The sequence below is a fragment of the Chenopodium quinoa genome, unplaced genomic scaffold (assembly GCF_001683475.1).
Source record: "Chenopodium quinoa cultivar QQ74 unplaced genomic scaffold, ASM168347v1, whole genome shotgun sequence".
NCBI classification, from domain to species: domain Eukaryota; kingdom Viridiplantae; phylum Streptophyta; class Magnoliopsida; order Caryophyllales; family Amaranthaceae; genus Chenopodium; species Chenopodium quinoa.
The window spans coordinates 5957834-5970843 of NW_018742345.1; the positions used below are offsets into that span (position 1 = coordinate 5957834).

Below are 13010 nucleotides of genomic sequence, written 5' to 3' on the forward strand. Positions count from 1 at the left end.
CATCATTGCATTTAGGCGGAAAATTTTTATTAAGAGAATGATACGTGGGTAATGATGATGTCATCATCTTCTGAATTCTGTTTTAGTTTTAGTTTATAAATTAAATGCGGTGAAGTTACTGTACATAGCAAGAGAAATTAAATATATTGAAATTAATGTGCATGACATGGGTTTTAACTTAATATATGCATAAAAATGAGCTCATAAGACTCATGTATCTATGCTTTTGTCTATGAAACTAAAATGGCTGGATATTAATCTATAAATATTGATATTTGATAGAGTGAGATCAAGATAGCTGATAAGGTGGATGGGTCCGGTTCTAAAGTTTCTTGGATCTATTTTCATCACCTACTCTTATAAGTTATAATTCTGTAAACATTCAAAAATTTTTTATAAAGATAGAATGGTTCAATCCCATCAATTCTTTTGATTTTTCTAGTAATTATACCGGCATTAACAATTTTGTCTACCATTCAAAATGTTTGATGGATGATTAGGCTTGTAGAATTATACGATTTCATCATCCGGATCACAATGTTAGTAACACAGGGAATGAAAGATTCGGATGAAGCTCAACCGGATCCGATTCGAATATAATGTATTGGCATTTCTATCCACTCATATTTCTTTAATAAAATACAGTACACTTATCAAATTATTAGTGTTATGTCGTTTTCCTTTACGAAATCGTGAATCTTGTGCATACTATTTCACATCATTTGACAATAAAATTGGCAACTTGTCATCTTGTCATTGTAAAATTTCTAAACTGAATCTTTGTCTATTTATATAAGCAAAAGGCCAATTGACGTCTATTTATATAAGCAAAAGGCCAAATTCTTACTGTTAAACTTTTGTTAGAGAAAAAACGAAGAAAAAGTAATCATAATGAATTCAAAGTTTTTTGAAGAAAAGTACTTAGATTATGTATTAGTTCCTTCAGGATTAATATTGCTTGGTATATACCATTTATGGCTTCTGCACATCATTGTTCACCATCCTACAAGATCTGTCATTGGTCTTAATTCTATCAGCCGCCATCAATGGGTTCTTTATATTATGAGGGTTAGTTTTCTTCTCTTCTTACTAGTTCTAATTTCTGATCTAGGTATTGAATATTTTGTTGGTCGATTATCTTTTCTATAGATCTTGTTTCTAGTACAAACTCATTGTTGGATCGATGCATCGTTCTTGAGCATGGACATGTTTATGTAATGTTTACTAAATTATTTTAAAACTCTTGCAATGCACAATTTTATAATATGGATTGATACATAGGAATAGATTACATACCCTTAAGTCGTATAAAGTGTCTAGTTGGTATACTCTTTAGACATTAAATATAATGAGCAAATCCAATTTACTTTATCGGAGTATTTTATTGCTTTGTGTATGAATGTATGATGATTATATTAACTTATTAAGTACAAGTGTTAACATATGTCAATGTATAGATAAAATACATGGCTTAAATTTTTCAAAAAAAAAAAAAAAAAAAACAATAGAAAAAGAAAACATGGCTTTAATTTTTGTGTTAGCTATAATCTGTAATGTTTTTGTGTCTAGGATCCAGCAAAGAATGGTATTTTGGGTGTACAAACGATTCGAAACAACCTAATGGCATCGACACTTCTAGCAACAATTGCGATAACACTGAGTTCATTGATCAGTGCTATTGTGAGCAGTTCAAGCAATCTGAACTACACAATTCACACAACAAAGTATTTATCAGTCTTAATATGTTTTCTTGTAGCCTTTTTCTGCAATATGCAGACAACCAGATACTATGCACATATTAGTTTCTTGCTGAATGTACCATCACCATCAACTGAAGGAAGGGAAGAATTCATTGAGTATGTCTCCGAACAATTGAATCGTGGCTGCCTGTATTGGTCTTTGGGATTGCGAGCATTCTACTTTGCTTTTCCTCTTCTGCTCTGGATCTTCGGCGCCATTGCAATGTTTGCTTGTAGCTGTTTGATGGCAATTCTGCTTTATTTCTTGGATACTGCTAGTTCTTGCCCGAAGTATATTAACAATAGTAACGCGAACAAAAATACTCAGAAATCGGATGTTGAATCATTGTAAGTTAAATCTGATCACTTACATCTTACGTCTATTATACAATATGTTCTAATTGTTTAGGACTCTAAGGTGATATGTTGTTAACAATAGCACAAAATTAGAGAGTTAATACGAATGCATATAAGTTTTAAATTTAATTAGTGTGATCTAAACGGATGAGGTATAGACAATGTTAATACGGAGTACTATGACTAATTGACTATTGACTATTAACTATTGACTACTACCAATGGTTACACTAGTGACATAATTTCCATTAATTAAACTGTATATGCAAATTTATTTTAAAGAAAAGAAAAGCTTCTTAACATATATTGTTGTATTTTTTGCAATATTAAAGTTGCTATTGAGCTTAAGTAGTTAAGCGTACCTTTATTTCATGCCTTCTGTGATTTTCTAGGAAATTCTTCAACTAGTTTTATCTTTCTGTGAAAATCATTTGTTGTTTTGTTTCATTTTACTGCATAACTAGCTTGACAAGTCGATATAAATTCGTTGAATTTTTTTTATGGTTACAGGGTAACAGATTGGTCAGGCAACTCGAACCTCCATTGCTCGCTACTAGGAAACAACAAGCCACAATCTATAAGTACTGATAATTTGTTCACTTCTGCGAGATAGTACATACCTTGAATGCAAGCTCACATAAGCAGCCTCCTGCGAAAAATTCGAAGGAGCATAACAAGTAATTTGTAGCTTTGACAAGTAGTTTTAACTATTATTAGCTCAGAGTCTCAGAGTAATATGGCTACTGATGATTATAGGCCATAATGCTCCGTAGTCTACTGTATTGAATGCATAAAGTGATCCGTTGATGGTATTGTTGTTTGTTCTGATTTTCTCCATCTATTATATTAAAAAAAAAAAAAAAAAAATTATTTTGCTTTTTATTGATTTATTACTCAATTGCTTTTCTCTGTTTTTATGTTGATGGATATGATGCAAATAATGCAATGTTATACGTACAAGTATACAACTTCATAGAAGAAAATTTATAGGAAAAATTACTTTAAATAAACCAACCTTTGCCCCGTTCTTCCAAAATAAGCCAACCTTTGGATTATTCCAAAATAATACAACCTTTTACCCCCTTCTTTCCATATCAAACCCAAATGTCTGGTTACCCAAACAACCGGTTATCCATTTCCTTCTCCTTCCTTCCACCAATTGCTATCATCTTCCTCCATTACCACCACCCAAAGCTCCTCCTCCATTTTATTTTCCCTTCTTTCTTTTGAAGTCGCCACTCATCCTAACACCACCACCTTCACCAGACCGCCCCAAACAAACACTACTCCCTCAAATATCCACCATCGACGCACCATACACCACCAAAATCTCCCCTGCTACTCCCTCACACACCAAACCCAAAATCACCACCTCACAAAACCATAACAACATCCCCATTCACAACACCACCAACACAACAACCCCACTCACTCACCATCGCCATCCACAAAACATAGCCACGTAGCAGCCGCAATAATTGCACCAAAAAACAGCATCACCCACCACCAAACAACTGCAACAATCATCAACCACCAATCGGAGCAGCCGCCTCAATTGTACACCAAGTTTAGCCAATAGCCTCGTGGAGGGATGGATCTATCCCAATTAGGCTAGATATTCGTGGTGGCTGGAGGGTTGTTTGGTGGTGGTTGGAGGTATGTAGTGGCCAGAGGTGTTGGTGGCGGTGGCCGGAGGTTTGTGGTGGTTAGAGGTGGTGTTGGTGGGAAAGTTAAAGGGGAGGTGAAGTGGCAGGGGCGGACCCACGTAAGGACAAGTGGGGATCAATGTCCCCTCACTTTCAAAAAAAAACTTAGAGAATTTAAAAAAAAAATAGAAAACAGAAAGGCATCTCACATGGGTAAGAAAGAAGGAAAGAAAAAAGGGAGGAAAAAAGGGGAGGAAAAAAAAGGAGGAAAGAGAAAATTTTGAAAATTATAAAACCTAAGAGAGAGAAACTAGATCTTTGCTTGACCACCGAGACCAGCGTTGCACGGCTGCACCGCACCACGCCACCACCGTCCACCGAGGCCCGCCGGACGCTGCCACTACAGCCAGCCCTGCTGCTCTGCCACCACAGGTCAGTTTTTTTTTTTCTGTATTTCTTAATTTTAATCATTGATTATAAAAAAAATTAAGCTTATGAGTATTGAGTAATTATGTTTATGTAATCATGTTTTTGAATTAATTTGTGATTTAGTTTATTTGTTCTTAGTTAGTTAGTTGTGAATTGAATTTGTGATTTTGTGAATTATTTGGTGAATATGGTGAATGTAAAATTGAAACTTTGCAAGTATGAAGTAGAGAAGTAGTTTGTGAATTTAATTAAGATGTAAATTAGTTTGTAATTTTGTGTATTGAATTAGTTTGTGATTTGGTTTTCTAGATTTTAGATGCTTATTGTTAAAAAAATAATTATTGAATATTGAAGCTTAATTTTTAAATGAATTAGGATATGTCAAGTTCTTCAAGCAAGTCTAGGACAATGGGAAAACAAGCAGATCTTCGTCAAATGTTGTTTAAAAAATTGAAATCACAAGATAATTCTTGTTCTTCACCCACACAAAGTGAGACACCTCCTAATCATAGTATGCAAAATGAAACCATTAGTATTGAACCAATTGATGTGGATGAACCAATTGATGTGAATGATGTGGATGAAAAAATTGATGTGAATGATTTGGATGAATAATTTGATGTGGATATAGAAATGGGAGATTCATTTGAGGTAGAGGAAGAGGAGGAAGAAGAGGAATTGGCTTATGATGTTGAACTTCTTCCTCATGATCCGGGACTAAGAATGGACATAATGGACTATCCCCCTAATCAAAGAAATCCGGTGAGGAGAGCCTACATTCTTAAAAAACCTTGTCAACCAAAAACTCATAATTTCCCTCAAAGACAATGCTCCGGAATACGTCGTTTTAGTGTGAAGTGGTTTAATAAGAGAGATTGGCTTGAATATAGTATCAAAATATGCCGCATTTTGTTTTGTATGTTACTTGTTCAAGCATGAAGTTGAAAATAATTGTGGCGGTGATGCATTTGTTAATGGAGGATTTAGGGCATGGAATAAACCGGAGAGGTTTGATAAGCATGTTGGTGGAGTGAATAGTGCTCATAATATTGCTTATGAGAAATATGTGAATCTAAGAGAGGGGAAAAAAAATCAATTGTCAAAATATTTGACAATGCAAGTGAGGCAAAAATTTAAAAATATCATATTCATTTGAAAGCATCATTAGCATGTTTGAGATTTCTTTTGGGGCAAGGTTTGGCATTTTGTGGGCATCTTGAAAGTGAGGAGCCATACAATCGGGGTAATTTCCTTGAACTTTTGAAATGGATAAGGGAAAAAGTGGAGGAAGTTAAAAATCATACTCTAGAAAATGCTCCTAAAAATTGTGTATTGACTTCTCCTAAGATTCAAAAGGACATTATAACTTGTTGTGCAAAAGAAATAACTAGGCGTATTGTAGAAGAGGTTGGTGATGAATACTTTGCAATATTGGCGGATGAGTCAAGTGATGTGTCCCAAAAAGAACAATTAGCTCTTGTTTTGCGTTTTGTTGATAGAAAAAGTGGAGCGGTGATGGAAAGATTTTTAGGCATTGTTCATGTTGGTGATACTACCGCTTTATCTTTAAAAAATGCAATAATCTCTATTCTTATGGAACACAACTTGAGTCCATCAATGATTAGAGGGCAAGGGTATGATGGTGCTAGTAACATGAAAGGTGAGATAAATGGGCTTAAGACTTTGATTATGAATGACACTCCTAGAGCTTATTACATTCATTGTTTTGCACATCAACTTCAATTGACTCTTGTTGCCGTTGCTAAAAAAATGATAATTGTGGTTGGGTGTTTGAAATTACTACAAACTTGTTGAATGTAATTGGGGCTTCTTGTAAAAGAAGAGAAATAATTCGAAAAAGTCAAGCTCAAAAGGTTGCTCAAGCATTAGAAGTGGGGGAAATTGATAGTGGTTCGGGATTGAATCAAGAAGTTGGTTTGAAAAGACCCGGAGATACACGTTGGGGATCACATTACAAATGTGTTCTAAACATTATCTCCTTGTTTCCTTCAATTGTTGAGGTACTTGTGCACATTGGAAAACATGGTTCATCGGAGGATAAATTCAAAGCCAAATTGTGTTGGGTTCATTAGAATCATTTGATTTTATTTTCATGGCTCACTTGATGTTGACTATTTTTGGATACACTAATGATTTGTGTACTGCTTTGCAAAGAAAAGAACAAGATATTATTAATGCCATGAGACTTGTTTCTTCTACAACGAAAGTGTTACAAAAAATGAGGGAACAAGGTTGGGATATTCTCTTGAAAAAAGTAACTTCATTTTGCAATAAACACAAAATTGATGTTCCCAATATGGAGGCTAATTATCTTCCACGTGGAAGATCAAGGCGTTTTGTTGAGAAAGCTACAAATGAACATCATTTTCTTGTTGGAATTTTCTTGGAAGTGATTGATTTGCATCTTCAAGAACTTGATAATCGATTTAATGAGAAGAACATGGAGCTACTTACTTGCATGGCTAGCTTAAGTCCTAAGGATAATTTTTCATCGTTTGACAAAGAAAAGGTACAAAAGCTAACTTCATATATAAAAGATACTTGTCTTATTGTTATTATATATTAATATTTGTCCATTTTTTTTACAAGGTGCTTAAACTTGCTTCTTTGTACCCCGAAAAATTTTCACATAATGAGTTGTTGAGTCTTGATGATCAACTTGAAGTGTTCAAGCAAATAATGTTAGAAGATGAAAATTTTCAAGATTTGCATGACATTAATTCTCTTTCAAAGATGCTTGTCAAAACCAAGTTGCATGAAACTTATCCTCTTATTCATTTGCTTATCAAGTTAATGTTGATTCTTCCCGTTGCTACGGCAAGTGTTGAAAGAGTCTTTTCGGCAATGACATACATCAAAAGTAAATTGAGAAATAGTATGGGTGATCAACTTATGAATGATTGTTTGGTTACTTACATTGAGAAAGAAGTGTTTTTGCAAGTCCCCGATGAAGATATCATTGATCGATTTCAAAAAATGAAGACTCGAAGAATATTTTAGTAGTATGTAACCAAATTGTATTATTCAATAGATTTTGGGATTGTAACTTTTTAGTATTAAACAAGTATGTACCTGAATTATTTACATTTTGTACTCATTTTTTAAAAACAGGTTGATGTTAGTTGAATTATCGAAATTGTCCCCCATTGTAAAATTTCTAGGTCCGCCACTTTGAAGTGATAATGGAGGAAGGCCATGGAAGGGAAAGGAGAGAGAAAGAAGGATGGTGGTGGCTATGGTTGATTAGTGGTGACTACGGTGGATTAGTGGTGATAAGGGAAGAGAAAGAAAGAAGAAAGCAGGTGGGCGAAAGAAACCAGGGGGTTGGTATTTTTTGTTAATTTTTTTTTCCAACTCAAATTAAAAAAAAAAAAAAAAAAAAAAAAAAAAAAAAAAAAAACCACTCATGAAGTGCCACATAGCACATATAACCGGTTGTACCGGATAGGTGACCGTTGTGTTTGATATGGGAAGAAGGGAGTAAAAGGTTGTATTATTCTGGAATAATCCAAAGGTTGGTTTATTTTGGGAGAACGGGGCAAAGGTTGGTTTATTTGAAGTAATTTTTCCAAATTTATATTAAATCAAAGTAAGCAGTCTCCCTTTATTTACTTACATTAATGTTTTGTCTTTTATTTTTATGTTTTAGTAACAAACAATTACAATATGCAAATACAAATATTTCAAGTATCTATTTTCATATACTACCTCTGTTTCATATTATTTGTAATGATTTCACATAAATTAGAGACAAAAAATGCCTAATTATTGCAATTAATATAAAACGGAGGTTATATTACTGTATAATTAACTTATTAACCTACATATGTTGATTGTATGTCTCGAGGACAACACAGACCCATTGGCCTCCAGGACCGGGCTGGATGACTCATCCAAGGGTTGACCCATGGGCTTCTTTTAACAAAAATGAAAATGCATTAATACTTTTTTTTTGTTTTTTGGAAAAAACAAAATTGCATTAATACTTTTGTGTTGTTTAATATGCTAAATTATCATGCCAGAAAAAAAAAATATAAGTTGTCATTAATAACTAGTTTTTGGCCCGGAGGATGCCCCGAATTAATTTGTATATTTAAAATTATAACAAAATAAAGTGAAATATATTAGCGGTTTTATAAAAAAATACAATATCATTTTCAAAAAATTTTAAATATAATTGAACATCAAAATTCATTATTTAATGTGTAATAATTTAAATGTTATTTTGTAATTTTTTTTTTAGGAATATTTTGTATTAGTTTGTTTTAATTATTAAAGGAATTGTTTTATTTATTAATAAGCTGTCATAATAAATATTTTCGAGTAAATAAATTTTGTGGTAAAAAGATAAAACCTGTAAAATTGTTATGCATTTTTAAGTTACATATTTTAATCAACACCTATATGAATTATGGTGGAGTAATTGAAAGAAACGAATTTTTTTTGTAATTATCCGATTTCCTTTAAAAAAAATTATTGTTAAAATATCAACATATAAGTTCACCATTATAATTTTAGAATTTATGAACATAATAAATAACTCTTTTTATTACTCCCTCCGTTTTTAAATACTTACTCCATTTCCTTATTTGGAAAGTTTTTACAATATTTAATTAATTTATCTCACCTAGTGGTCCCAACATATATTCTCTCTCCTCTAATTCTCTCTACTACTTTTGTTTTCTATAATTTTTTATTTTTCCACCAACCCCATTACCTTCATATTTTATTACTTTCTTTAATTTCTCCTAAAACTCCGCGCATGGAGAAATGGAGCAAGTATTTAAAAATGGAGGGAGTACAACTTTATTATCATATAAGATGTGTCATTAGAGTGGTGGTCAAAGTATAATTTTAATGAATATAAGGTTATGGCTTATGGGTTCAAGTATGAAAGCTAAAAAATAATAAATTTTTATAAGAAAACAATGGTAATTAACAATAGTAGGTGACAGGGCGACACGTGACAAGATTGACGACATGTGGCAAGATTACAATCCTTGCCATGAGTTTTAATAATACTACCTCCGTTAATTATTATTTGCAACAAAGGGATATTATATGTGAGATATAAAATATTCCTTTGTTGCAATTAATAGTTAACGGAGGTAGCATATATATTGACTGATATTGATATTGATATATTGATTTTACGTATACAAAACATAATACTATCTCCGATCCTTTTTTGTTGACACGTATTCCTTTTTAGGATGTTTTTTGTTAGTTGACACGTTTTCTTTTGGGGTAAATTTTTTTACCTTGTATTTACAAGCTACCCCACTTGCTTTGTATTCTCTCTCACTCTCTCTACTCTCCTTAATATATTTAAATCAAACGCGTCAACTAAATAGAAACGGAGGAAGTATGAACCAAAATAAAATATGATAAAGCCTAGAAACCCATAGAATGATAAAGAGAAAAAGAAACAATAAGTGATAATAGGTACAGTGGTGGCCGACATATATATAATTAAAAATAGAAAGTATATGAAAAGGGAAAATACAAGTACAATGGAAAAAGAAATTCTTGGACTCTAACTGTTTATGACTCTAACAGCACACATTAGTATTTCATACGATACCAACAACAAATTATATCGATACCAAAAAAACAATTTTATGTTCGTTGGTATCATTGAATAAAGTGATTGATATCATGGTGATACTATCTAAAGTATAATGAAATATCAACATGTGTTATGACATTATTTTTTTTCAAGTATGGTAAAAATAAATGGACAATTATGCCCCTTGTTAGAGTTAGAGTCCTGGAATTCCTCGGCAGGGTCGTGCTTTACTAAGCTTTAGGACCACGGGTCACCCTATGTGCCAAGCTTGATGTGCTATCCAATATTTTAACGTCGAAGATCCAACACAGATGCTTAAATTTAAATGAAGAGGATTTATTTAAAAAAAACAGAAAAAAAAATTAAAAGGAAAAATTGTCAAAAATAATATAACCTTTAAGTGGTCCACCAAAAACAAGTCGACCTTTTGATTATTTCTGAATAATACTACCTTTATAAGGTATCTGCTTTAAATAGGATGGAGCCTTAATAGCCGGTCAACTTTTTAATTATCTTTTAATAAATTCATTTAACAGGTTCATTAACTTTTATTTAAAATTTTAATCATGGTTAGCACTTAATTTTTTTTCCTAAATTTTTTTAAATAATTTTTCTATAAAAAACTTAACAATTAAAATAAAAAAATATCCTCCACCCATCTCCCCCACTAGGCAACCACCACTGCCACCTCCTTCATTCCCGTTCCCCGAAGCTTTGCCAGCACGCCGCTCCTTACCCTCCGGCGCCGGCCGCGCCCATATCCTCCCTGCCGCGGCGCCAGTGTGGAGCCCTCCCCTTGTCGCGCGTCGCCCCTCATCTCTCTTCCCCTTAACCACCAATTTCCTCCCCGAAAGTCCGAAACCCCTCTCCCTCACCCACAAACCCCCTAAAGTCATCCCCCACTCTCGAAAAACCTTAACCAGACCACCCCAACCATCGATGACATCTTTAGATAATTGAGGTTGGGGGATGGATTTCAGGGGAGGTTTTGTCGGGGGAGAAAGGGGGCATCGGGGAGGGGGTTGGTTGTACGCGCGCCAAGGGGAACGGGGTCGGCGTCGCCGTTGGCACTGGTCATGGCCGGCGTCGGGAATGAAGAAGGTGGCCACGGTGGCTGGTGGGGAAAATGGGTGGGGATCGTTTTTTTAAAAAATAAATAAATAAAATAAAGTAAAAATCTTAATGAAACTAAAAATTAAATAAATAAAAAATAAATTAATTTCATACCAATAAACAAATGACATGTGTCCCTGTTAATAGGTTAATAACCGGTCATAACTTGTTTTAAACGGATACCTTATAAAGGTATTATTATTTAGAAATAATCAAAAGGTCGCCTTGTTTTTGGCGGACCGCTTAAATGTTTTTATTATTTTTGACAATTTTTCCAAATTAAAATGAAGAGTATAAATAATATGAGTGTTTTCCCTAAATAATTTTGGGAAGAATTTCAATTCCATAAATACTTCTATTTTTTTATTAATTCCCAATTTACCGTCCACGTCATCAGTTTAATTAGATTTTTTTTCGGTTTTCTTTGCAAAACCGCTACTTCAAGTAGCGGTTTATATGGGAAAACCGCCACTTGAAGTAGCGGTTTCCACCTAATACTATTACTTTATTTTTAAAAAAAGGGACCTTTCTTCGTCGCTTTCCCGTGTGGTTCAAATCAATGTTGGGTTTCTAGTTTCCTCCATTACCTTAAATCAACTATAAAAATTAAAATCAAACCTCTTCATTCATTCTTTAATTTCATTATTCATACTCCATGTTAAGGTGGGTAAATTTTCATATCAAATTTGGAGATGATTGGACGAACAAAAGTTTTGAGAATTTGATTTATTGATTCTTTTTTTTTGGGTATTATAATGGGATTTTTTTGCAATTCTCCCTCAAGCCTAATTCTTTTGGAATGGATAAATTCATGGGATTATCTTGCAACTCTCTCTCTAAATCATGATTTTTTCAATCAAGTCTGAAGACTCGATGCTCAAAATTACCGCATCTGCCACCCGCCACCCGCCACTGCCACATCTTCCACCTTCGCCAGCAGGAGTTCTACCGTCTTTACCACCGCCTCCATACCCAAGGTTAAGTGTAACTAATTTTGTTTTGGTTTTATGCTGTAGATCCAACAACATTTATTAAGTTTTTTTTTCTTAGTTTTATTTAGTTTGATTTTGATTTATACTCGATCTTGGCTCAATTTCATTATGTTCTTCTGAATTCATCCATTAATACCAGGAATAAGCCCTGACCTGTCCGTGCACAAGCTGGTTGAAAATCCAGCCATTAAGCCAGTCCGCCAGAAGAAAAGGAATCATGGAGAAGAGAGGAATCAGGCGGCCGCAGCTGAGGTAAAAACGCTGCTGGACGCCGGTTTCATTCGGCAATGTTATTACCCAGACTGGGTAGCCAATGTGGTTCTCGTGAAGAAGCCGAATGGAACTTGGAGAATGTGTGTGGATTACACCGATCTGAACAAGGCATGCCCTAAGGATAGCTTTCCCGTGCCAAAAATTGACCGCCTGGTTGACTTAACGGCCGGGCATGCCCTAATTAGTTTTATGGACGCTACTCCGAATTCCATCAAATTACATTATGGGAAGAAGATCAAGTGAAAACAGCGTTCGTAACTGAGCAGGGGTTGTACTGTTACAAAGTAATGTCATTTGGCCTTAAGAATGCCCCAGCTACTTTTCAACGACTTGTTAATACAGTCTTTAGAGATTAGCTCGGCCGGAATATGGAGGCGTACATTGATGACATGATTGTCAAGTCAAAAGAGCCGGCCGGCCATCTGAAGGATCTGAGAGAAACCTTTACCGAACTCAGGCGGCATAAGATGATGTTAAATCCAAAGGAATGTGTCTTTGGTGTTGAGTCCGGTAAATTTCTCGGATTTTTAATTGATCAGCGTGGAATTTAGGCCAACCCTAAAAAGATTCAAGCCTTCCTGGACATGAAGTCACCAAGGACGATTAAAGAAGTACAAAGTTGACCGGCTGTTTAGCAGCACTTGGTAGATTTCTGTCAAGATCAAGGGATAAGTGTCGTTATTTCTTTCAAACCATCAAGAAGAAAGCCATGTTTGAATGGAAAGAGGAGGCCAAGGAAGCATTCGTACAGCTAAAAATCCACCTTCATACATTGCCTCGGCTCGTCAGTCCACTCAAGAGTGAGAAGCTATTTATCTATCTCGCCATCTCTGAACACTCTCTGAGTGCCGTCCTGCTTACTGAGCGGGAC

General features: G+C 34.4%; 3 protein-coding genes across 3 annotated transcripts; all 3 read left to right on the forward strand.

Annotated features, from left to right (window-relative positions):
- The first annotated feature begins 772 nt into the window (after positions 1-772).
- LOC110694579 lies at positions 773-4190 on the forward strand. The gene is made up of 3 exons (XM_021871749.1): positions 773-1068; positions 1570-2087; positions 2607-4190. The coding sequence occupies exons 1-3, from the start codon at positions 892-894 to the stop codon at positions 2707-2709; spliced, it is 798 nt and encodes a 265-aa protein (XP_021727441.1). The 5' UTR covers positions 773-891; the 3' UTR covers positions 2710-4190.
- Positions 4191-4804: 614 nt separating this feature from the next.
- On the forward strand, positions 4805-5986 carry LOC110695110 (zinc finger MYM-type protein 1-like). Its single transcript, XM_021872329.1, has 3 exons — positions 4805-4933; positions 5106-5237; positions 5519-5986. The coding sequence occupies exons 1-3, from the start codon at positions 4805-4807 to the stop codon at positions 5984-5986; spliced, it is 729 nt and encodes a 242-aa protein (XP_021728021.1).
- Positions 5987-6488: 502 nt separating this feature from the next.
- Positions 6489-7192, forward strand: LOC110695119. The gene is made up of 2 exons (XM_021872341.1): positions 6489-6701; positions 6782-7192. Exons 1-2 carry the CDS (start codon positions 6489-6491, stop codon positions 7190-7192), a joined length of 624 nt encoding a protein of 207 aa, XP_021728033.1.
- Positions 7193-13010: the final 5818 nt, after the last annotated feature.

What these genes read in the sequence shown, in the direction of transcription:
- LOC110695110 (XM_021872329.1), top strand. Translation starts at nt 4,805, where the DNA reads ATGGGAGATTCATTTGAGGTAGAGGAAGAGGAGGAAGAAGAGGAATTG. An exon ending in CCCCTAATCAAAGAAATCCG is followed by an intron (nt 4,934 to 5,105) that starts GTGAGGAGAGCC and finishes TACTTGTTCAAG; the next exon opens with CATGAAGTTGAAAATAATTG. An exon ending in ATATTGCTTATGAGAAATAT is followed by an intron (nt 5,238 to 5,518) that starts GTGAATCTAAGA and finishes ACTTCTCCTAAG; the next exon opens with ATTCAAAAGGACATTATAAC.
- LOC110695119 (XM_021872341.1), top strand. Translation starts at nt 6,489, where the DNA reads ATGGAGGCTAATTATCTTCCACGTGGAAGATCAAGGCGTTTTGTTGAG. An exon ending in CATCGTTTGACAAAGAAAAG is followed by an intron (nt 6,702 to 6,781) that starts GTACAAAAGCTA and finishes TTTTTTTACAAG; the next exon opens with GTGCTTAAACTTGCTTCTTT.
- LOC110694579 (XM_021871749.1), top strand. Translation starts at nt 892, where the DNA reads ATGAATTCAAAGTTTTTTGAAGAAAAGTACTTAGATTATGTATTAGTT. An exon ending in GGGTTCTTTATATTATGAGG is followed by an intron (nt 1,069 to 1,569) that starts GTTAGTTTTCTT and finishes TTTTGTGTCTAG; the next exon opens with GATCCAGCAAAGAATGGTAT. An exon ending in AAATCGGATGTTGAATCATT is followed by an intron (nt 2,088 to 2,606) that starts GTAAGTTAAATC and finishes TTATGGTTACAG; the next exon opens with GGTAACAGATTGGTCAGGCA.